Source organism: Chelonia mydas, chromosome 6, assembly GCF_015237465.2.
Source record: "Chelonia mydas isolate rCheMyd1 chromosome 6, rCheMyd1.pri.v2, whole genome shotgun sequence".
Lineage (NCBI taxonomy): Eukaryota > Metazoa > Chordata > Testudines > Cheloniidae > Chelonia > Chelonia mydas.
In genome coordinates, this window is record NC_051246.2 from 122,089,166 (window position 1) to 122,113,009 (window position 23,844).

The 23,844-nt window shown below is 44.2% G+C and overlaps 1 protein-coding gene across 3 annotated transcripts in view; it reads left to right on the forward strand.

The window, feature by feature from the left end:
* ARMH4 (armadillo like helical domain containing 4) overlaps positions 1-23,844 on the forward strand; it is a 111,780-nt gene that overhangs the window by 73,342 nt on the left and 14,594 nt on the right. For all 3 annotated transcript variants that reach the window (XM_037901187.2, XM_043548120.1, XM_037901188.2), the window contains one exon: positions 23,790-23,821. In XM_037901187.2, coding sequence (XP_037757115.1) covers positions 23,790-23,821 — 32 coding nt within the window. The remainder of the gene's footprint in view (positions 1-23,789; positions 23,822-23,844) is intronic.

Below are 23,844 nucleotides of genomic sequence, written 5' to 3' on the forward strand. Positions count from 1 at the left end.
CCTTCTCCCATCTCTGGGTAAATAGGCTTAGCTTGAGGGACCATTAATCTGTGTACCTGTGTGTTTTACTGTAAGTGGAGAAATGTACAGACATAGGTTTGAGCCAGAGCCCTATTGAAATCAGTGGAAGAATTTCCATTGACTTTACTGGGCATTGGATTGGGCCCTGTGTGAACTGGAAGGAAAAGTATTTGTCTTTATAGACCTATCTTCTGCCATACGTGTGGGATTTAGGCAAGAGAGGGCTGACATGGGGAATCAAATATCTTCCCCTGCTCTCCCCAAAGCCTGACTGTTACTCTGGACATACAGAACCTTCTGCATGTGTGTGTTTTGTTTTTTTTACTGTAAATATCAGTGGAGACTACTAGATCTTCTCATGTCAGAACAGCATGTCTGATCCTTGGCCAAATATTCAGACCTTGTGGAAGTGGATGCAACTTGATTGAAGTCAGTGGAGTATCATCCACTTATAAGAAGTCTGCATTTGGCCCATGTATGGATGTTTAATTATTACTCCCATTGACTTCGATGGGAGCAAGATTGGTCCCCAGCCCGTTTCTCTGTTGGGCAGTGCCATGACGTGTCTTTTGCTGAATTTCTGAGTAGCAACTGTTTAGATCAGGGAACTGTATAGCAGCCATTCCTCTTTCTGTTGTCTGATATTTGACAGTTTTACGCCAAGTGTTAGGCAAAGGTTTGTCTGAACATTTTGTGTGTCTGAAAATAGATGATACGTGGATATTTCCTCTGTGTAATAATGGAAACTTCCCATGTACCGCCGAGAGCAGAATAAACTGTATTTTCATAAATAATATAGGCACTGACATTGTCTGAGTATTGTTTCAATGTAAAAATCAACTAAAAGTTTTCAGATTAATAATCAGGATTTAAATGGGAGTCATTTAATATTTGAATTACAGTGGCACCTAGATGCACCAACCATCGTGCTAGGTGCTGTGGAATCACAGAGGAAGGGACAGTACCTTACCCGAAAAGCTTCTAACTTCTCCCACCCTTTGTCTATTTAAGTACTATCATCCCCATTTTAAGGATGGGGAAATGAGGTGCAGAGAGATTGTGTCCATAGGCAAGTCCCCTAGTCTGTGGCAGAGCTGGGAATTAACCCTATATCTCCTAAGTCCCAGTCCATTACTTTAACCCGAAGACCATTTCTCCTTTTCTCTGCAGTGAAATCAATGTGCAGTTTTAGGTGCACAAGTAATGCAGGCCCTTGTTAGCAAGTATGAACAAATAGAATCATAGAATCATAGAATATCAGGGTTGGAAGGGACCTCAGGAGGTCATTTAGTCCAACCCCCTGCTCAAAGCAGGACCAATCCCCAACTAAATCATCCCAGCCAGGACTTTGTCAAGCCTGACCTTAAAAACTTCTAAGGAAGGAGATTCCACCACCTCCCTAGGTAACCCATTCCAGTGTTTCACCACCCTCCTAGTGAAAAAGTTTTCCCCAATATCCAACCTAAACCTCCCACACTGCAACTTGAGACCATTACTCCTCATTCTGTCTTCTGCTACCACTGAGAACAGTCTAGATCCATCCTCTTTGGAACCCCCTTTCAGGTAGTTGAAAGCAGCTATCAAATCCCCCCTCATTCTTCTCTTCTGCAGACTAAACAATCCCAGTTCCCTCAGCCTCTCCTCATAAGTCATGTGTTCCAGTCCCCTAATCATTTTTGATGCCCTCCACTGGACGTCTTCCAATTTTTCCACATCCTTCTTGTAGTGTGGGGCCCAAAACTGGACACAGTACTCCAGATGAGGCCTCACCAATGTCGAATAGAGGGGAACGATCACGTCCCTCGATCTGCTGAAAATGCCCCTACTTATACAGCCCAAAATGCCATTGGCCTTCTTGGCAACAAGGGCACACTGTTGACTCATATCCAGCTTCTCGTCCACTGTAACACCTAGGTCCTTTTCTGCAGAGCTGCTGCCTAGCCATTCGGTCCCTAGTCTGTAAAAGTGCATGGGATTCTTCCGTCCTAAGTACAGGACTCTGCACTTGTCTTTGTTGAACCTCATCAGATTTCTTTTGGCCCAATCCTCTAATTTGTCTAGGTCCCTCTGTATCCTATCCCTACCCTCCAGCGTATCTACCTCTCCTCCCAGTTTAGTGTCATCTGCAAACTTGCTGAGGGTGCAATCCACGCCATCCTCCAGATCATTTATGAAGATACTGAACAAAAGCGGCCCCAGGACCGACCCTTGGGGCACTCCACTTGATACCAGCTGCCAACTAGACATGGAGCCATTGATCACTTCCTATTGAGCCCGACAATCTAGCCAACTTTCTATCCACCTTATAGTCCATTCATCCAGCCCATACTTCTTTAACTTGCTGGCAAGAATACTCTGGGAGACCGTGTCAAAAGCTTTGCTAAAGTCAAGGAACAACACGTCCATTGCTTTCCCCTCATCCACAGAGCCACTTATCTTGTCATAGAAGGCAATTAGATTAGTCAGACATGACTTGCCCTTGGTGAATCCATGGTGACTGTTCCTGATCACTTTCCTCTCCTCTAAGTGCTTCAGAATTGATTCCTTGAGGACCTGCTCCATGATTTTTCCAGGGACTGAGGTGAGGCTGACTGGCTTGTAGTTCCCAGGATCCTCCTTCTTCCCTTTTTTAAAGATGGGCACTACATTAGCCTTTTTCCAGTCATCCGGGACTTCCCCCGATCGCCATGAGTTTTCAAAGATAATGGCCAATGGCTCTGCAATCACAGCCACCAACTCCTTTAGCATTCTCGGATGCAGCGCATCCGGCCCCATGGACTTGTGCTCGTCCAGCTTTTCTAAATAGTCCTGAACCACTTCTTTCTCCACAGAGGGCTGGTCACCTCCTCCCCATGCTGTGCTGCCCAGTGCAACAGTCTGGGAGCTGACCTTGTTCGTGAAGACAGAGGCAAACAAAGCATTGAGTACATTAGCTTTTTCCACATCCTCTGTCCACCTCATTCAGTAAGGGGCCCACACTTTCCTTGACTTTCTTCTTGTTGCTAACATACCTGAAGAAACCCTTCATGTTACTCTTAACATCTCTTGCTAGCTGCAACTCCAGATGTGATTTAGCCTTCCTGATTTCACTCCTGCATGCCCGAGCAATATTTTTATACTCTTCCCTGGTCATTTGTCCAATCTTCCAATTCTTGTAAGCTTCTTTTTTGTGTTTAAGATCAGCAAGGATTTCACTGTTAAGCCAAGCTGGTCACCTGCCATATTTACTATTCTTTCTACACATCGGGATGGTTTGTCCCTGTAACCTCAATAAGGATTCTTTAAAATACAGCCAGCTCTCCTGGACTCCTTTCTCCCTCATGTTATTCTCCCAGGGGATTGCCCATCAGTTCCCTGAGGGAGTCAAAGTCTGCTTTCCTGAAGTCCAGGATCCGTATCCTGCTGATCTCCTTTCTTCCCTGTGTCAGCATCCTGAACTCGACCATCTCATGGTCACTGCCTCCCAGGTTCCCATCCACTTTTGCTTCCCCTACTAATTCTTCCCGGTTTGTGAGAATTCTTCCCCTAGTTGGTTCCTCCAGCACTTGCACCAGGAAATTGTCCCCTACACTTTCCAAAAACTTCCTGGATTGTCTCTGCACCGCCGTATTGCTCTCCCAGCAGATATCAGGGTGATTGAAGTCTCCCATGAGAACCAGGGCTTGCAATCTAGTAACTTCTGTTAGTTGCCAGAAGAAAGCCTCGTCCACCTCATCCCCCTGGTCCGGTGGTCTATAGCAGACTCCCACCACGACATCACCCGTGTTGCTCACGCTTCTAAACTTAATCCAGAGACTCTCAGGTTTTTCTGCAATTTCATACTTGAGCCCTGAGCAGTCATACTGCTCCCTTACATACAATGCAACTCCCCCACCTTTTCTGCCCTTCCTGTCCTTCCTGAACAGTTTACTCCAGTCATGTGAGTTATCCCACCAAGTCTCTGTTATTCCAATCACATCATAATTCCTTGACTGTGCCAGGACTTCCAGTTCTCCCTGCTTGTTTCCCAGGCTTCTTGCATGTGTGTATAGGCACTTGAGATAACTCGCTGATTGTCCCTCTTTCTCAGTATGAGGCAGGAGCCCTCCCCTCTCGCGCGCTCCTGCTCGTGCTTTCTCCCAGTATCCCACTTCCCCATTTACCTCAGGGCTTTGGTCTCCTTCCCCCGGTGAACCTAGTTTAAAGCCCTCCTCACTAGGTTAGCCAGCCTGCTTGCGAAGATGCTCTTCCCTCTCTTCGTTAGGTGGAGCTCGTCTCCGCCTAGCACTCCTCCTTCTTGGAACACCATCCCATGGTCAAAGAATCCAAAGCCTTCTCTCCGACACCACCTGCGTAGCCATTCGTTGACTTCCACGATTCGACGGTCTCTACCCAGGCCTTTTCCTTCCACGGGGAGGATGGACGAGAACACCACTTGCGCCTCAAACTCCTTTATCCTTCTTCCCAGAGCCACGTGTCTGCAGTGATCCGCTCAAGGTCATTCTTGGCAGTATCATTGGTGCCCATGTGGAGAACAAGGAAGGGGTAGCGATCCGAGGGCTTGATGAGTCTCGGCAGTCTCTCCGTCACATCGTGAATACTAGCTCCTGGCAAGCAGAAGACTTCTCGGTTTTCCCGGTCGGGGCGGCAGATAGATGACTCAGTCCCCCAGAGGAGAGAGTCCCCGACCACCACCACCCGCCTCCTTCTCTTGGGAGCGTTGGTCATGGAACCCCCATCCCTAGGACAGTGCATCTCATGCCTTCCAATCGGCGGAGTCTCCTTCTGTTCCCTTCCCTCAGATGTATCATCTAGTCCACTCTCCGCATTAGTACCTGTGGAGAGAACATGAAAACGGTTACTTACCTGGATCTGCGCTGCTGGTACATGGACGCTCCCCTTTCTTCTTCTGGAGGTCACATGCAGCCAAATTTCTTCACCGTCCTCCTGTCCCCGCAGTGCAGTCTGCTCTGAATCTTCAGAACGTTGTGTCCGTAGAAGCATATCCTGACGTCTGTCCCGGAAGTCTTCAGTTTCTCTTATGCAACGCAGGGTCGATACCTGTTGCTCCAGACCTTGAACCTTTTCTTCCAATATGGAGACCAGCTTGCACTTTGTACAGACAAAGTCGCTTCTGTCCTGTGGAAGAAAGACAAACATGGCACATCCAGTGCAGGTCACAGCAGCTGAACGCTCCCCATCCATATTACCTTCCTTCTACGAGCTTCCTCAGGAGTTGTAGTAACTACTCAGAGAAGCCGGCAAGATGTAAGCCTCAGTGGGCTCTCCCCAGGCGAACTCCCAGGCAAACTCCCTCTGTTAGCCTCTCTGCTGTTGGCTGCTCAGCTGGTTCGTAGCTGTCTGGCTTTTTATACAATCAGGCCCACTCAAGGCTCACCTGGAACAAAGCACTCCCAATTCACACTTTTCAAAGAACCAATCAAGCACATTTTTATGTGCAGCTAATTCCAGACCAAGTTTGGTTTGCTGATGCTCATAAGTGTTTGCATGGAAATGAGTCTCTGGGATAATCAGACTTTATTTCCTAATCAATGCTTAGGGCTTTGGGGGTTTAATTACTAGAAGAAATGTTTGCTGAAAACAGTTCAGTCTCTCTCTCTCTCTCTCTCTCTCTCTCTCTCTCTTCCTGTAAAAATCAACCTCCTTCATCGTTATTTTCAAGTATTTAGGACTTTATTGATCTTTATGGCATTTCAAAACTGCTACTTGGTCTTCCCACCTAAAATAAAGGCTGCAGAAGCTGCATCTCGAATAGGAAATGACATTAGAAGAACTGCATGGAAAGCATCACAGTTACAAGCCATCATTAAGTGCACCTTTTTTATTTCAACATGGCTTTCTGGAGGCAAATACATATTATGCAGTGTCCCCAGGGAAAAATAATTTTGACAAATGCAATTCTTCTTCATGTAAGGAAAAAACCCTGAGAACATTTTCAGAGCCTGATTAATTATAATGTAAACTGAATAATAGGAAGGAATTTTGAAGTTTGGCTGCGGATCCTTTAGCGCACATAAGGGTGTTGTCTTTCAGAAGTAGCTGGAAGCTTATGCAGATTGCATGTAGAAAAAGCTGAAATGAGTGTGTACAGGAGCTATATAGAGACTCCAAACGATGTGCATAGAGAAATCGCCTCTTCTGTCTGTGGAGGATAGGATCACATGGTCTCAGCTGGAGATTTTGCAGGTCTTCATTTAGTCAAATAAGAGTAGCCATTGCTTTGCGGCTATCCTGCAGCAGAAATGAGATGCTGTCTGAGCGGAGGGAAAACACATCAAGGTACACTCCAGCTGCTGCTGCTCTCGCTTTTCCACTCCCTCAAAGCGGCTATTTGATGTTAGTTTTAACTTGCAAAAATGTGTCTGCCTTTCCCAGATGAAGAGAGACAGTGCTGGGTTATGGAGTCGGAAACAAACTGGTTGGGAAAATGGGCATTTAAAGATGGTTCAAAAACTGGTATCGGTTGCATGCTCTTCTTTTCTAGAAAAATGAAGGGCCCAATCCTGCAGCCTTTACTAAGGCAAAACTTGTAGTGATGTCAGCTGGAGTTTGGCTTCAGTAAGGACTGCAGGATTGGATTATAGAAGTACAAAGGTTTTCTATAATACACTAGGATTATTCTTATTATGAGTATTCTCAGCATAAAGGTTCGCAGGGGAACAGCGATAGACCATGTGACATGTCTAAATACCACAGTTAGTTGCTAAGTGCCAAATTACTTTAATTTGTTTCCAGTAGCTCCCCAAATGACTTAGGCACTGTACAAACACAAAAGAAGACCTGGTCTCTTCCCACAAAGAACTGAGTAAGGGTCAAGTGCTCGGCTGGTATAGATGAGGCAGGGTATACCAGCTGAGGATCTGGGCCTACATTAGAGCACTTGGAAAAATCGCCTGTTAAAATAGTAAGATTATCTCAACCTTAATTAGAATACCTCCTCCTATAAAGCAATGCACACACGAGCACGTGCACTAATATAGGTGGAGCTGACTGTTACTGAGGTTGCCTGTCCCTTCCCATTATAAGACCCTGTTTTCAGTGCCTTATAACTTTGCCACAAGGCTGAAATTTTCCATGCTCGATGTTGTCTCAAGCGGAGTCTTTTTAGGGACAGTTTCAGACAAAACAGTTCAGCTGTTTCCGAGAATGTGAGGAGGGAAAATGCATTTTGTCATATTAAAAAAAACAAACAAAACAAATCACAGTGACCTGAAGTGGAGAATGGACAACATTCACTGCTGAACCAATGTGAGGTTTAAGGTCCAACATGTCACAGTCCATGAGGGCTAGAAACAGGAGCTTGATATCACTGGATTGGAGACCTTCAGGATTTCTTGGTGGGACACAAGCTGCTTGCTTCCAGCTCTGGAAGTTCTCAGATATTAGATTGTATAGTCATGGTTTGTTTATGGATTGCAGAGCTTCTGTACTTTAGGGTATTAAAGCTTTTAAAAGTCTCTTGTTCTTTTCCCTGGTTATGTAGGACTCATGGTACTAAGGCTGACTTTACAGGTGGAGGGATAGAAAAAAAAAACTCTAATAGATCCCTAACTCCCCTTGAATTTCAGTCTAACTTCCTTAGATTCCTTTGAAAAATACAGCCATAGCAATAGTGTGGTGTGGAATCAGGTTTGTATCAACACTAGTTTTGAATGCCTTGCAATTCACCTTTTATACCAGTGTTCTCAACCAGGGGTACGCGTACCCCTGAAGGTATGCCAAAGTCTTCTAGGGGATACATCAACTCATCTAGATATTTGCCTAGTTTTACAACAGGCTACGTAAAAAGCACCAGCGAAGTCAGTACAAACTAAAATTTCATACAGACAATGACTTGTTTATACTGCTCTATATACTATACATTGAAATGTAAGTACAATATTTATAGTCAAATTGATTTATAACTATATGGTAAAAATGAGAAAATAATCAATTTTTCAGTAATAGTGTGGTGTGACACTTTTGTATTTTTATGTCTGATTTTGTAAGCAACTAGTTTCAGTGGTGAAACTTGGGGGTACACAAAAGAAACTGGGCTCCTGAAAGGGGTACACTAGTCTGGAAAGGTTGAGAGCCACTGTTTTATTCAACATCACATGTTCTTTCTATATGCTTTGCACTGGAACCCTTCGTCTGACGATCGCAAAGTGCTTTGCAGATGAAAATACCCTGTGGGGTGAGTAACGATTATACAATTGGGAATCTCAGCTGCAGAAGAGAGTTTGTGACTTCCTGGTGTCTGCATAGCAAGTCAGTGTCAGGAGTCAGGACTCATGGGTTCTTTTACTGGCTCTAAGTATGTATTTTAGTGGATATTTATATTTGCAATGTTAACGTAGGGAATGTTCAGCAATGGAATGTCTGTTACGTACTGAATGTGCAGTGGGACTGTGAATATTTTCACTGTGCAATAAAAATAATTTGCTATAACAGACCAGATTCTCAGCTGATATAAATCAGCAGACCTCTAGGAGCTGGCCCAGTTTACATCAGCTGAGAATCTTTTTCAGTGTGTGTGCTCTAGTAGGTGTTCACATTTCTGTAAGGTAGCTTTGCGTTTAGTTTCTCGCTGTATCTATTGCTTTGGTACATGGTGTGCCACAGTAAACTTTAATTATACAGCATATTAATACCTAGTGCCCATCGTATGGAATGGTGTGTGCTTGATGTACAACAAAAGTTGAGCTGGATCACAAAACATACAGAAAATAGGTACTTTCTGATGTGTGTGTGTGTGGCGGGGGCGCAGAATATCTGTTTGTTTTAAAAATCAGTAACCTAATCTGGGACTACAAACACAAAAATGCCTTTATCCTAAACATATGGTTATTGGATGGTGACCCTACAGGTCAGAGTTAAGTGCCCTAGTTGTGTAGTTCCGTACCTTTGCATGTTTGGATTTCTTTTGGCTCTAATCTTAATTTCCTGGGTTTGTAATGCTTATTTTAGGGGATAATGACAATATTCCTGTACTCTCTTTTATTCTTACATCTTAAGAATGCTGATGAATACTCAACTTTAACTCTATTTTAATGTCTTCATCTCCAAACAAAACAAGGAGGTGGTGGTAGGAATGAACCTAGTTGACAGGTTTCTCTTAGCATCACAAAAGCAGCAAGTCTGTAGGAGGAACTGAAAAGAGGAAAAGGCATCATCTTTCTCAATCAGCTCATGAAGGCTTTTCCATGCACATAGGTTGTTGGGGGGCGGGGAAGAGAATCTCAAAGCTCAGAGAGGTTGTGGAAGAAGCAGACAGATGGGGTGACTAGTCTGACATCATATGTAGAGCAGTGGTGTAGCTAGGAATGGAAATTTGGATAGGCCCGAACTTTTGGGTGGATGGGCAATGGCAGACTGTGCCATCCACTGGCCATGCCGTCTGGCTGTGCAGCCTGGCTGGGGCAGGGAGCGCTGATCCCTTCGGCTTCACCATGACTCTGCAACAGCAGAAGAGAGGAAGCCGTTGCCTCATTGCGGGGTATGGGCTGCTGCCCTTCAGCTGCGGACACGTGTCTCCTGCAGGCCATACGGCCCCTGTGCAGGCTTGGCTCCGGCTGCACTGCGGGGCATGAACAGGGGCTTGCCTGTGCACGCAGCTTGGCCCGGACTCTTTACTGAGTTGCCCAGCAAAGTGCATCCCCCCCTCGGAGCACTGCAAAGAGACCAGCCTCACCGTTGCCACTGGCTGTGCAGGAGATGAGCCATGCAGCGATGTCGGTGGCCAGTGGGCAGCCCCCGAGCACCTGCCAGCTCAGCTTCTCCCCCCATGCCACGCCCTGTTCCTAGCCCTGGTGCCCCCAGACACAGGGCTTCACCTGCCGAGCTGGGCATGCGCATGGGGCGGCTCAGAAAATGGCAAGGCAGAACGGAGCGTAGCTTTCTGAAGGGTGGGCGCATAGCTCTGTCCTGGATTTCAGGTCCCTGAGTGACGCTCCGGGCCGCTGTGGCAGCACTACACCCTGGCTCAGATTTGGGTGGGTCAGGATGCCACCCAAGCCCACCTCTGGCTACGCCCCTGATGTGGAGTGGGCACTGGGCCATGTCATGAGAATACAGGTAGATAAGTAGGGTGGGGCACAGTTTTGTAGAGTCCTGAAGGTGATGAGAAACTTGACCTTAATCTCATGGAGAAGGCAGTGCCAGCAGGAGGACTGATGTGGTCAGATAATAGGCTAGGAAGGTGGTCTTAGCCGCTGCTTGCTGTATGAACTGGAGGAGGAAAGAGCAGGACTTAAATAGATTCTGTAGCTTCTTGTTCTTACGCCAGGTCTACACTACAAACTTGCAGTGGTATAACTACATCGCTCAGGGGTGTGAAAAATCCATAATCCTGAGCAACGTCGTTATCCCCACCTGACCCCCGCTGTAGACAGCGCCGTGTCAACAGCAGAGCTTCTCCCACCGAGTAGCGACCGCCTTACCGGGAGGTGGAGTCACTGCACTGATGGGGGAAGCGCTCCAATCAGTGTAGTAAAGTGCTTCACTAAAGCGCCACAGTGGCACAGCTGCGGCGGGGTATTCTTCCTTCCCAGAGTCCTGCACTTAGGACAGAAGAATCCCATGCACTGCTACAAGCTGGGGACCAACTGGCTAAGCATCAGTTCCGCGGAAAAGGACCTGGGGATTACAGTGGTCGAGAAGCTGGATATGAGTCAGCAGTGTGCCCTTGTTGCCAGGAAGGCCAACGGCATATTGGGCTGTATTAGTAGGAGCATTGCCAGCAGATCAAGGGAAGTGATTATTCCCCTCTATTTGGCACTGGTGAGGCCACACCTGGAGTATTGTGTCCAGTTTTGGTCCTCCCACTACAGAAGGGATGTGGACAAACTGGAGAGAGTCCAGCGGAGGGCAATGAAAATGATAAGGGGGCTGGGCACATGATTTACGAGGAGAGGCTGAGGGAACTGGGGTTATTTAGTCTGCAGAAGAGAATAGTGAGGGGGGATTTGATAGCAGCCTTCAAGTACCTGAAGGGGGGGTTCCAAAGAGGATGGAGCTTGGCTGTTCTCAGTGGTAGCAGATGACAGAACAAGGAGTAATGGTCTCAGGTTATAGTTGGGGAGGTCTAGGTTGGATATTATGAAAAACTATTTCACTAGAAAGGTGGTGAAGCACTGGAATGGGTTTTTAAGGCCCAGCTTGACAAAGCCCTGGCTGGGATGATTTAGTTGGGGTTGGTCCTGCTTTGAGCAGGGGATTGGACTAGATGACCTCCTGAGGTCTTTTCCAACCCTAATATTCTATGATTCTGTGACAAGCCCTTAGATAATTTATGGTCCCCAAAACCTCAGTATCGGAACACCTCACTGTCTTTTCCCTCCGAAGGCCCCCATGAGGCAAGGCAGTGTTGTGAGCCCCATTTGACAGACAGGGAAGTGAGGCAGAAACAGGCTGAGTGACTTGCCCAGGTCGCTCAGGAAGTCTGTGGCATAGTAGGGAATAGACACCAGTCTCTGGCTAACCCACCCTAACCATTAGACCACACTCTGTCTCTGGAGAGTTTGTAGTACTCTTGATGGGAAATGAAGACTTGGATGAGAGTTCTAGCTGTGTGGCCAGAGGAAAGTTTGGCTCTCTAACAGTTAATAAAAATGGTATTGTTCAGATGTCTGCAAATATTAGTTTGGTTAATTAGAAGCTCACACTGCAGACATTTGTCTGAAAACTTAAACGATAACCATCAATTTGACATTTGTCTGTTCATCCAACCGTTCAGCTCTGGTTTAATTGGGTATGGAGGGAAATAAACTTATAATTATCATCCAGTGAAAATATTTTTCTGTGCGGATTTCTTAAAACATGCTGCCTCCTAGCAAAATACCATTTTCTCTGTTGTTTATTTGTCTGATTAAGTACATTTTCATTTTTTGAAGGAAATTGATTTGACACAGCATCTTGCCATTAACTTGTCAGAGCTGAGCAGATGAAGAGAGAAGCATTTTTTTAAAATTGTCCTCTGTAGTCTCATAAAAACAAGTCATTTGTGTCCGAGAAAGAGGTGATATCTGTAATGTAATAGGACAGATCCTTTTGTGTCTCTGGATTAGTTTAAAGTAATCTTTTTGATTTTCAGCCTTTAAATATTCCTCTTTTGTTGGGAGCAAATAATATATTTTGAGATTTGTGTATGGCTCTGTGTACAGAAGAGGAGGATGGGTGGGTGGGTTTGGAAGAAACAACTCTAGTAAATTACACAGTTTTGTGTGTATAACAGAGATTTAAGAGATGCATTAAAGAACACTAATAACCAGTTTTCTAACTGCAGACAAAGGCACTTTTACACTTGCTTTGGGGATACGATGTCTCAGCTGTAGTAAATTGTGAATTATAAACTTAATGGGGGCAGGCTCTCTCATTCTGGCTAGAAGGGGGAAAATCATTTTGAATGACCAGTACATCTAAACATTTTACACTTTGGTTTGCTTAGACCGCTGCTGGCCAATATTTTCTTGGGTTCCTTGTGCTCCCCCATCTGTCTGTCTCCATCTGTTGTCTCTTGTCTTATCCTTGGCCCCTGCTCCAAAGAGCTTACAATCTATCTTTTTATTCTGTGTCTGTACAGTGCCTAGCACAAAGTGATCCTGGACCACAACCCAGGCTCCTAGGTGCTATGGTAATACACATAATTAATAATACAAACAAATCAAGTGGTCTTCAGAGTTGCAGCTTCATTTCTGTACCACAGGATTGTTTCCCATCCAAATTCATATTGATGTGAATTGCAGTTAATGGCAATGATTAGAACAAAATATTCTGATCTCCTAAAAGTATATAGTTAATGAGCAGTTTACTGAATTCTGAGAACAGTAACCAGTGTGCACTTTTTCCTGCATATTTCATGTAAAAAACTATAGATGTGACTATTGGTATAACAGCTTAATTGCAAGCTGCAAGTACTCTGGGTAAAAAAAAAAAAATTATCTTTACATATTACTGTAGTGCATAGAGGTTCCAGCCCAAGATAGGGGACATGTGCTAGGTGCTGTATACTACACATGTAGCTACATGCTGCAGTGAAAGGTATTCTGCACCCTTCCATAATGCGTCAAAGGACGTATTATTATTCCTGTTTTACAGATAGAGAATGGAGGCACACAGAGAGTAAGTGACTCACCCAAGATCACATAGGAAATCTGGGCAGAGTCAGGCTGTCTGAGTCCCATTCCAGTTCCTTAAGACCATCCTTCACTCGTCTGTCCTCAGAGTCATTGTTTTTAAGCTCATTAGCATTAAGAAGATTACATAGCTCTTGTCCAGTGCCAAGCTTTGCATTGTCCATCCTTTTCCTGGGATGAACCATACTGCAAAGTAAAGTTGATAATGGTCTGTTTGAGTGATGCAGCTAGAGAGCAACATGTTGTACAGCCCAGAGCCTCGAAAGTCTGCCTAGAGGGAGCAGCAAATGAAAAATTGCTTTAGTTCCTTTGGGCCAGTTTTCATGGTGCAGGGGACTGGCAAAGGGGTGTGAGGCCTTTCACATCTAGGCCACATTGTAAAATCCCAGAGTCATTATCTCATAGCTTTTTGATGGTTGCCTTTATTAAATGAGTCATGGTTCAGTCCAGCTCTGATCAGATGGGTGTCTACATTTAAGAACCCGCTTCCCCCATCATAACCGGTGCTAGTTGGCACCTTAGTTGGCAGTCTTGGCAGAGGGGCCAAAGGTGTGAATGGGCTAGGGTTGCCCATTTTGGTTGGATATATTCCTGGAGGCTTCATTGCATAGCAGCCTTTAATTAAAGATTAATCTTTAATTCCTGGAGACTCCAGGACAATCCCAAAGTGTTGGCAACCCTAGAATGGCCTTGTAGGTGTATCTCACCCTACTCCTGGAGAAGACATACCGCTTTGCACGCTAACCTTTCACTCCCCCATTTTTGGGCAGCCAAGTGCTTTCTTTGAGGCAGATGATTATCCCAGAATGCACTTAGCAATTTTACCCTTGAGGAAAGCGTAGCACTGCTTGCAGCCCTGTACAAGCATTTTCTAATTCCAAACAAATATCTTTTCAGCTTCTGTCTGGAAGTCTGGCAGCTTGGTGGATATCCCTAGCCAAAGTCTTCTGGGAACTTTTTAAATGGGGGCACAGTATCAGTGGGCACAAAACTGAACTATAGAAACAAACCTCATGACTAAAGCCTGGTTCAGCCAGACCCCATGATACCATCGGGTCTGGCTTGTGGACTTTCTACCTATCTCAGGGGGAGAGATGCCAGCCCAGTATCAGACAGAGCTTAGGAAGTCAGTATGTTCCTGCAGAATTCCTGAGGTCTGCCAGAGGAGTGCTGTGAGGCTTAAAAGCTACCTGGAGAGTTCCTGGAGGGGTCCTCTTCAAACCCTAACACTTCAGTACCTCCTGTGCACTGCAGGGCTTTACCCTAAGTCAGGGGGGAAGGGTTAAGAAATTCCACAGGATTGCAGGAGTAGCTGGTGGCAGGGACAGCCTGCAGAATGTAGGAGCTCTGAGTCCACTGATCAGTGAGTGAGTAGGGAAGTAAAGTGTGACATGCCTGAATGTGAAACGACTGGGCATGACTCAGAGCTGTCACCGTGCATAGCTAACAACATTTTGTATTGTCAGGATCTTAAGACTTCAGTCTCTGTGCTTTCTGCCTGAGCTCCATTTTTAGGGTTTTTTGCCTGATGCCCTAATTCATCAGAACCTGGGTGTTTTTAAACTTTAAAAATCTTTGGATGCCTCTGACTATTGATATTCAGCTGGGAAAATGAAGGAGCTGATCGTATGTCAGTCCCTGAAGCGATGCCTCTTCCATTTTGTTTCATCTACTTCAGGAAGAAAAAGGGGGTTTGTGTATTTGAACCCACAGAGGACTCAGTCCTGCTGTCCTATCCCAGGCAGAAATCTTATTCATTTCAGTGTTGGACAAAGCCCTGGCTGGGATGATTTAATTGGGGATTGGTCCTGCTTTGAGCAAGGGGTTGGACTAGATGACCTCCTGAGGTCCCTTCCAACCCTGATATTCTATGATTCTCTGATTCTATGGGTTTGAGTAAGGGCTGCAGGGTTGGACCCTAAATGACCTTTACCTATGGGTTGTATTGAATCTTTCAGAACTCTTGGTTTTGACACTATCTGCTACGATGGCTTGGGGGTATATACCTGGAGTTTTGGTGCTAGACTTTCAACACTGGCCTTTAAGATTGTGGCTGAGTGTTACTGGTGTGTGGGAGTTGCATGCACATTTAATTGTCAATGAAAAGCTTGTGAGCAGAATTTCAGGTGTTGGTTTTGAAATCGTGGCCATGTATAATAATCAGGGGTATAACTTGTCTGTCCTATGGCTGTAAAAATATAGTTATTTGGAGATGGCAAATGTAAAAAATTAAAAATGATAGAACAAGCACATTGTCACTTTGGTTTCTATGCTATGGAAAGCATCAGGGGCACTTGAATGATGGAGAAGACTTCTGTTGCTGTGAGAGCCAGAATCAATTATTTATTAATCTTCACCAGAAGGTAGCATCCTCGGATGGGAAATGCATTTTCTCAGTTGGGGAGGGGAGAGGAGGAAGGGAAAGTGAACAGAAACATTAGTCTTTTTCTCATTGCGTTGGAGTGGATAATTAGGTAATTACAGTTATTACAATTATTAAAAGTGGACAAAGCAGGAAGCCCAGAGGAGTTACTTTCCAGAATTCTGAAGGGAGCAGCGAGGGAAGCCGGAAAAAGCCTTTGGCAAAGCAATTTGACAGTTCACTGTGGATGGAGTTAATACTGGAGGTCTGGGGTGTAGCCAGTGTACTGCTGCTCAGCTTTGGGATAACACGGAGGAGGGTTCACGAAACTAGGTCAGTGACTCTGAGTTCATTTGGATGTGGAAAGTATTGGGAACAGTGAGAAACATGATTAAGGGCCACATATGAGGATTCGGGGGAGGAAATTATAATTCATGTGCTTAGGTTATTTTTTGTTTTCATTGGAAGGGTCCTTCAGGCCTCTGTCTGAGCCTTACTTTACCCCACTTTAACCCTACCCTCCAGGCCGTATATTGCAGTCATCATCTTTTCTGGCAGAATGAGGCTGGATAAGACTTTTCAGACTGTCATTCTCCACAGTTGGTGATAGCCTTTGACGAATGTGAAGTACCCGTTTTCCAGAGCTTGTGTGCATTGCTTATCCATTCAGAGAGTTAGGCTGAGGTCCTTGCCCAGCATGGAACTGGAACTTAGACTTTCTTCTGGCTCCTAGGTTTGCAAATTACATCTGCTTAGACACAGGAGTTGAGCCAGTGTAATTATGACTAAGGGAGTGTGTAAGGGGAGCTAACATCGACCACCAAACACGTCACTTCTGAATATGGTCTGTTACCTTTAAAGCATCCATTCTAGAAAGGAAGAATGGACCGTACTGCCTCAGTTTGCTGGTATAGAATTCATTGCCTCTCTTTGGACACACAACAGAATTTAAAATTGACCCTGATTGATAGAGCAGGATCATGTCAGTAGTCCTTAATCATTAGCACTAATGAATGGTGCAGGGTACCAGCTGCAGTATGCACTCTGGCTTAGGAAGAAAGGTGATTGAGCTGTAGTTCAGACTGTCTGCAGATGTGGTCAGTCGTTCAAACGTCATTTATTCTTTTTGTACAGAACTTTCAGTATTGGCACCTTCCATTGAATAATTCGTGTGGGATGTACGTTGCCAGAGAGTTTCTTCAAAAACTAAATCAGAGGTAGCTTCCAGAGCTCCTTTCCTCTTCTGTGTTGTAAATCATATCTAATCTCTCCTGTCTATAAAGAGAGGCAATCAAAATATGCGTGACTTTAGATCAATGACGTCTTTATCAGAGCTAAGTCTGTTTCAGTGAAGTTATCAAAGTTGTTATCTTTCCCAAAGCTTGTTACATTTTTATTAGAATCAACAGAACAAGGCTTTCAATCTGTAGTATTTGTCTGGCCCACATCTCCATAGTATCTGAGCACTTCACAATTCATAATGTATTTACCCCCGCAGCATCCCTGTGAAGTGGAGTATTGCTATTATTCCCGTTGTACAGATGGGAAACCAAGGCACAGAGAGATTAAATGACTTGCCCAAGGTCACAAAGGAAGGCTGTCGTGGAACAGGGGATCCAACCCAGGTCTCCCAAGTCCTAGGCTTATGCCCTAACCACTGGATAACCATCTGTGTGAAACCTGTGTGTACCTTGTAAGCAGTGGACAAAAGCATCTGCAAATATTTGTTCGTGCAAACAAATTTTGATTCAGTGTTGTTCGTGACACTTCATGTGCTTATTGGGTCAAGTTCATCCATGCAGCAGGCCAGCAGAAGACTAATGTGTTGCCATGTCCCACTTATACCTTCAAAATAGGCCTTGAAAGTGGAATTTTAGTGGTGTCTAGGCCTTGAACATGGGGAAATTTCACTTTCTGCATATTTTCAAGTGCCCTGACTTTACTAGCACGAATACTGGTGAGATGTGAATGATTAGCTTGAATGAGCAAATATTTGTGAAAAACCCAGTTTTGAAATTCTCACTGTGTTGATCAGACATAAGTTACTCACAGTTCTGCTCCCTGATTGGATGGCTTGCCATATATTACTAACCCACACTGCTCAAGCTGTGACTATTGCAGTCATGCGTGCAAGTCAAAATCCATGCTTTCTTGGGTAGTTACCTTAGTTACACATAAGTTACATATGTTATTTAAATGACAGTTCCATGAAATACATTATATAAATTACAGTGAAACTTATAGATTATGCCTGGAGTTTTCAACAAATCTCAGTGCTGGCCAACTCTACTCCCGCTGAAGTCAATGGTTCAGACTCCACATTGAGTTTGGACAACACTGTGAGCTTCTGATAATCCCTCACTTGCATGTTTAGTTCTAGTATGCTCAGTTTGAGCAATCTAAAGACAAAGAATTATTCAGTGCAGAAATTTGTAAATGCAATCCATCGAAATGTTGCAATCTGTTCAGACATTTTGGGAGCAGGAATAAGACAAAACTAGTTTAATAAATTGTCAGAAATTATTTGCTAATCTCTAAAAGATTTAAATGACAGTCACTAGAGTTCTCAAGGTAGATTTCATTTTCATATGAAGATATTATCTTTAAGGTTCCCCTTTCAAGATCAGGACAGAATACTAATATTTTATGAATAATTACATATAATAGAGGCTATATTCACATACTTAATCAATGGTAGCTAAACAAACTGCACCTGCTGTAAGAACAGTTTATCCAGTTATCAGTCTTACTTTCCATATTTGTATATTCAAAATAATTGGACAGTACATGCTTTTTTTAATCACAACAGTTCTGTCATTTTCCCCTTTAGTGCTAAAATTAGTTTTATGTGTTGGCTCACGATAAAATCAATACTTTGTAATTCACCATAATCCACAAGTTAATGAGCTAGGAAATTATTTTGAAAATCCCAGTCAGTGAAAGGGCCAGGATAACAAGCGTTGTTAATGTAATAGCAAATAAACTGTCCTAGAACATCGCCATATGCTGTTCAGTTCAAAAACTCTGTGCACGCTGGTGGACGTCATGGTCTCCAGAGTCTGAAGTCAGCTCATTTACATGGACCTGTAGAGGCCTTTTGCTGGGCCACTTTATTATTTATTAGTAACTTGAGCACATACTTAAATACATTGCTGAACTTGGGCCTATTTTAGCAACAGATGGTCAGTGCATAAGGCAAATAGTGGTCCATGTCTCAACGTACGTCTGTCCTAGAAGACATCCTCATATTGTTTTGAAGAGTGAGAGACTGAAGCAAGCGTTAATAGTCTTTGAAAGTAGGGATTAGACTGTTACATGATCCTCTCCCCAGTGGAGGTATCAGCCTCCTATATAAGAATTGTTACAAATATTCTTACATTAATTGCTGCTTTAGAGATGCTCAATTGTTGTTCTTTTACAAGGAAGTAGGTCATTCTATTCATGAGATTCCTACTGCAATGTAATTATTGTGAAAAACAGATAAATGGGTTTTGTGCTTAACTTGAATTAAGGCAAATTTAGTATAATTAAAGCTCTAACAAGCTATATTTATGTGTATATATTTACGACTTCCAGCTAAATCTTCAAAATGTGCATTGAATTTTATTTTGGACCTACAGCCATTCCAATACAAGTTTGAGAATTTATCAGACTCTTACTGCATCTAGCATAGGAAACTGGAATGGAAAAATAATAGCTTAGTTAATTAAGAAGCTTGGTTCTTTTCTTACTGTATGCAACTTTTAGCAGAATTCACTTGAAGATTTGCCATATTTTTTTCCCAATATTTTTGTTTTCTAAATAGAATTTTCCCATGCGATGGCGTCTGTCAGATATCACCTGCTTTCTCTTTCATTTTCTGCTCACTGAAATATAATGAGGTGTCACGGGGTCACTCCCCACAGTGGCTTGGCAGTCCACAGCCGGGCCACTCCTGCCCACTACTCTGGCCATGGCCAGTAGCTTCATGCTGCATCTTCCTTCCTGCTCACTATCTCTGTTCCCTGGGCCACTTCCCTGCAGCCTCAGTTTCTTCTGCTCCTGCCTCCAGCCCCTTTGCTCTCTTCCCAGGGCCTCAAGCCTGTAAGTCCGGGTAGTCCGACAGGAGCTAGCTCCCTAGCTCCCCGGGTCCCTGCTAGCACCTGTCCTTCCCCAGGTGCTGGTCTCTCTGTAGCCCCCCTAGAAAGCCAGTCTTCTCCCTAGGGCTCCCTGCAGCAAACTAACTCCCTCTAGTCTGCAGCTTCCTTTTATATGGGCTGATTGGGCGCTGATTGGCTGGTGCAGCCGCCGCCCTAATTGTCTGCAGCCACCACCCTAATTGGCTGTTTCCCCTGCAGCCACTCCTTTGGCTGCCTGCTGCTCAGCCTCCCTAGGCTGGTTTTAACACTCTCAGGGCTAGTGCGGGGCACTTGAGGCAGTAGAGTAGTATTTCTCCTTGACATGCAAGTGAAAGTTACACTTTCGTTTTACATGGAGTAGCACAATGCGGGGAGCATAGAGGTATGTTTTTCTCTCCGTATTTCCTTTGCTTAACTTAATATTCAAAAGGGAATCCCATTCAAAGCCAGCACTTCTTAAATGCTGTTGAAGACCCATGAAAGGGGCTGGAGAAGAAGGCATCTGTGTGTGTGGGGTGTGTGTGTGTAAGTCACAGAGTGTATCTGCTTCTGCTCCAGCCCACTGGCATAAGTTAGAACAGTTCAGTTAGATACTGTATATGCCTCTTTCTGATCTAAACAACAGTGTGACTATGTACTTGTTGATTGCCACATTTCTTCCATGGCTGTGTTTCAAAGTGTGTGTGAGAGACTTTGTACACTGTATTTGTTTAGGTATGGAAGGTGCTATGTTAACATACAATATTATTGATTATTAAAGGGGGATTATCCAAATTGATCCAAGCCTTTAAAAGTGGCTTAGTTTAGGTTAGTAATCATGAGAGGGTTTGGCCTGGATCTTATTTCTTCCCAGCCAGTTTGTCTATCCCTATTTTTTAATCTGACAGATTTAAAGCCCATTCACTCCTGCCCCCCATTGTTATACCCTCTCACCCACCCATGTAGGCCTTGCACATACAATGAAAGAAAACAGAACTTAACAATGGACTAAGCATCAATTCCTATGCTAGTAAATGTTAGTAAACAAGGCTGCAGCTGCAAAGTTATCACACAAGACCCTTAATATTTCTTGATCTACTACCTGCAGGTTATTTACCAGGCCACTTGTGAATTTCATGCTTTGTCCATTGTTAACCTCCGTTTTGTTACTTCTGTTTTCTTTCTTAATGCAAGGCGTATAACCCATAACATTCTGATGCTCTAAGCCTCCTTAGACTGTCTGGTAAAAGGGCTTTCAGTGGCACTCTTTTAATATGCCAACAGGCAGACTCTAATACTGCAAGTGAAATCTTTGAAGTGATGCCCTGTAGGGAGGTATCCTTTATAAATCAGGTATCTCTCCATAATGGAAATGTGTCAGATTACATTTGGGATCTAATGTAGCTTGGGGAAAGTATTACCTGAAAGAACACTCATCTATCCAAAATTATGAACAGATCTAATCTCTTCCGCAGTGAAAAGTGGATCCTTGACTACTGTTTAAAACGTAATCATTGTACATTGATAAAAGAACTGGTTTTCACTAGTCCACTGCCTCTTACATATGAGAGAAACATCCATATAAAACGATGGCAGATGTTCCAAAGGCTAAGCATTTTGTCTTCAATGCCCTATGGCTGAATCTAGCATTACCGGTAGAATTAATAAATGGTGCTCCCAATGTTAATCATTTTCAGTTCTTTGAGATTATCTTGATGTTTAAGTCCATAGTGCATGACACGAAGCAGGGTTTAATTCTTTGATATGACATGAGTTATCTTAACTCTGAAACTCTCAGCTGGTGATAGCATGAACCTGCAATGCATTTGTAACTAAACCAGAAATCCCTTGGGAGGATACTCCCAGTTCCAATAAAGTCCCATGACTGACCTAATGAAGCCCTGGACTGGTGCATTGCTCCCTGTGGGACTGCATGTACTCCATTCCACAGGAAAATCACAAATCCAGCCGCCATAGCAATGAACCTGCAAGGGGACAGCTCGTCTAGGAGTCACCAAACAGACCAGTGCTGATGCAGCACCTTGGAGAGCTCCTTGGATGTCCCTTAGCCACACAGCAGTATAAGTCTGCAAAGTCTTTTGAGCCCTCTCACCAGCACACAGCATTCCTGCGGCTGCTAGTTCAGCGCCTTCAGTGGCAGCAAGAGCAGACTGGCTAGTGTAGAATGTTCACCGGTGGCCACAGGTGTTTTAACCACCATGTCTTCTAGGCTTACTCTGAGCAATGGTAAGAAATACGGTGCTGAATGCACCAGTAGCTGGTCTCCACTCGTGCTCCCACCTTTTCTGTGATCAGTAAAATTGAACTAGTGGGTACAACAGTGGGAAACATTGTGGGAGAGGGAAGGAGACTGGAGCAGGCCCCTTCCCTAAGGGGCCACATTTTAAGAGCTGTGTGCACCAGATAGTCCCACATAACCCTGCATGACCTTCCTGTAATTGGGTAGAAACAGGGAATTATCTCGTTTGTGCATGTACAGATGACTTGCACTTGCAAATGTGAGCAGCTGGCTCAGAAAATAGCTTCCCGTTAGTCTGATAGGTGGGTCTTTGGTGAATCCAACCTTCCTGGGGCTGAGACTTGAACTGGGGGCACTAGGGTCCGAAATCAGTAGCTCTGCTATTTCAGCCGAAGGCAAGTATCTAACTCATGTCACTAGTGGCTGCATCCATATCTGCTTTGCAGGTTTCTTGTCACAAGAGGGCACAGCAACCTCCATTTGTTGCCAGTTAACATGCCAGGAGCACAATTTCAGTCCAGTAGAAATCTGAAGAAACTTCTCTACGGTGTCTTGAATTAAGTCAGTCACAGAAGCAATTCAGTAGCCAGAGGACTGGAGCTGAGCACTCGTCATGCATCTCACACGTTCCTTCTACAGCAGTTCTGCAGTATTGATGAGTTTCTCCGCAGTCCTTAGATAGGAGGGGATTTCTTTTTTTGTAACGGGGACCTGGAGTAGAGACTAGCTGATATGAGCATCTTAAAGGCAGGATAAAACTAGTGAACAGGCATAACAGACCTTTCAGAGAGACTGTTTTCAACATGTGCTTTTCAAACATGGATTTTCCTGTATTGTCAGAAGGCAGGGCCACTTTTGTTTGCCACGGGTGGCCAGAACTGTGACTTTGACGTGCCTCTGTTTTTGAATGACTCTCTTGGTTATTTATTATTACTTTTTAATAATAATAATAATAATAATAATTAATAATTAATAATTAATAATGACTTGTGTAGCACTGGAAACATACACAACACTTTGCAAAATCTTAGAGTAAGACACACTTCCTGCTCTGCAGACTCTTCAATCTAAGGGACAAATTGTGCCCTTTCTCCTTTGTGGATATGTGCAGAGTTGTAGGGGCTGAGCAAATTTCTCCAGGGCAGATGCCAGCAGACTGCCTCAGGGACTGCTTGAGGGAACATGCTGAACAGCGCTCCTGAAACCAGCTGGTGAAAGGTGTAGTGTATGTCCCTTCCAGCACCAGAGGCCAGCAGGTGGGCAGTGGGGACGCAGACCTGGCTTCCCTCTCACCACAGTACTCAGGAGATGCTAGGTCAACATCCTGCCTTGATCACACATAGCTGGAGTAAGAAATGCTTGAAATGCTCTCCCATCCTAGTTCACCCACTCTGGACAAGCCAGAACGCAGCCCTATGCATAAGAGCTATCTGTGAACCCAATGGGAAAAGGAGTTTTCAGTCTCCAAGATAAACATACCCTTTTACAGAGAAAAGAATCCTTCTGAATGGGAGAGTTCAACAGAAGCAGACAGACACATTGCCCGGCGAATCTACAATCGACCACTCACCACCAGATTTTTCTCCCTTGCAAACTCTATACACATGCTGGGAACTGCTGGGATGAGGGAACCGATCGTGGAACATTCATCTTCGTCTTCTTTTCTTTTTCCCTCTTGAGACCAGTGGTGCCTGGATCATGCAAAACGATGCCAGTTCATCTCCCATCAAGCGGAATTTGTTAAAGTTTCTTTTCTGGCTGATTTGCTGCATTCTGTCTACTTAATAACTGAGAAAATATGAAACCTAATGAAAATGTTACCCATCTGTCAAGTTTACTGTGGCTATTTGTAAACAGCATTGTTACTTATGTTATATTAATTAGATACAAATTATGACTGCAATTCATATATTTTTCTCTTCCTTATTTTTTAGTGAGAAGCTGGATGGAAAAGCTAAAAGATAAGGTAGGAAGCTCTTTATTTCCCTT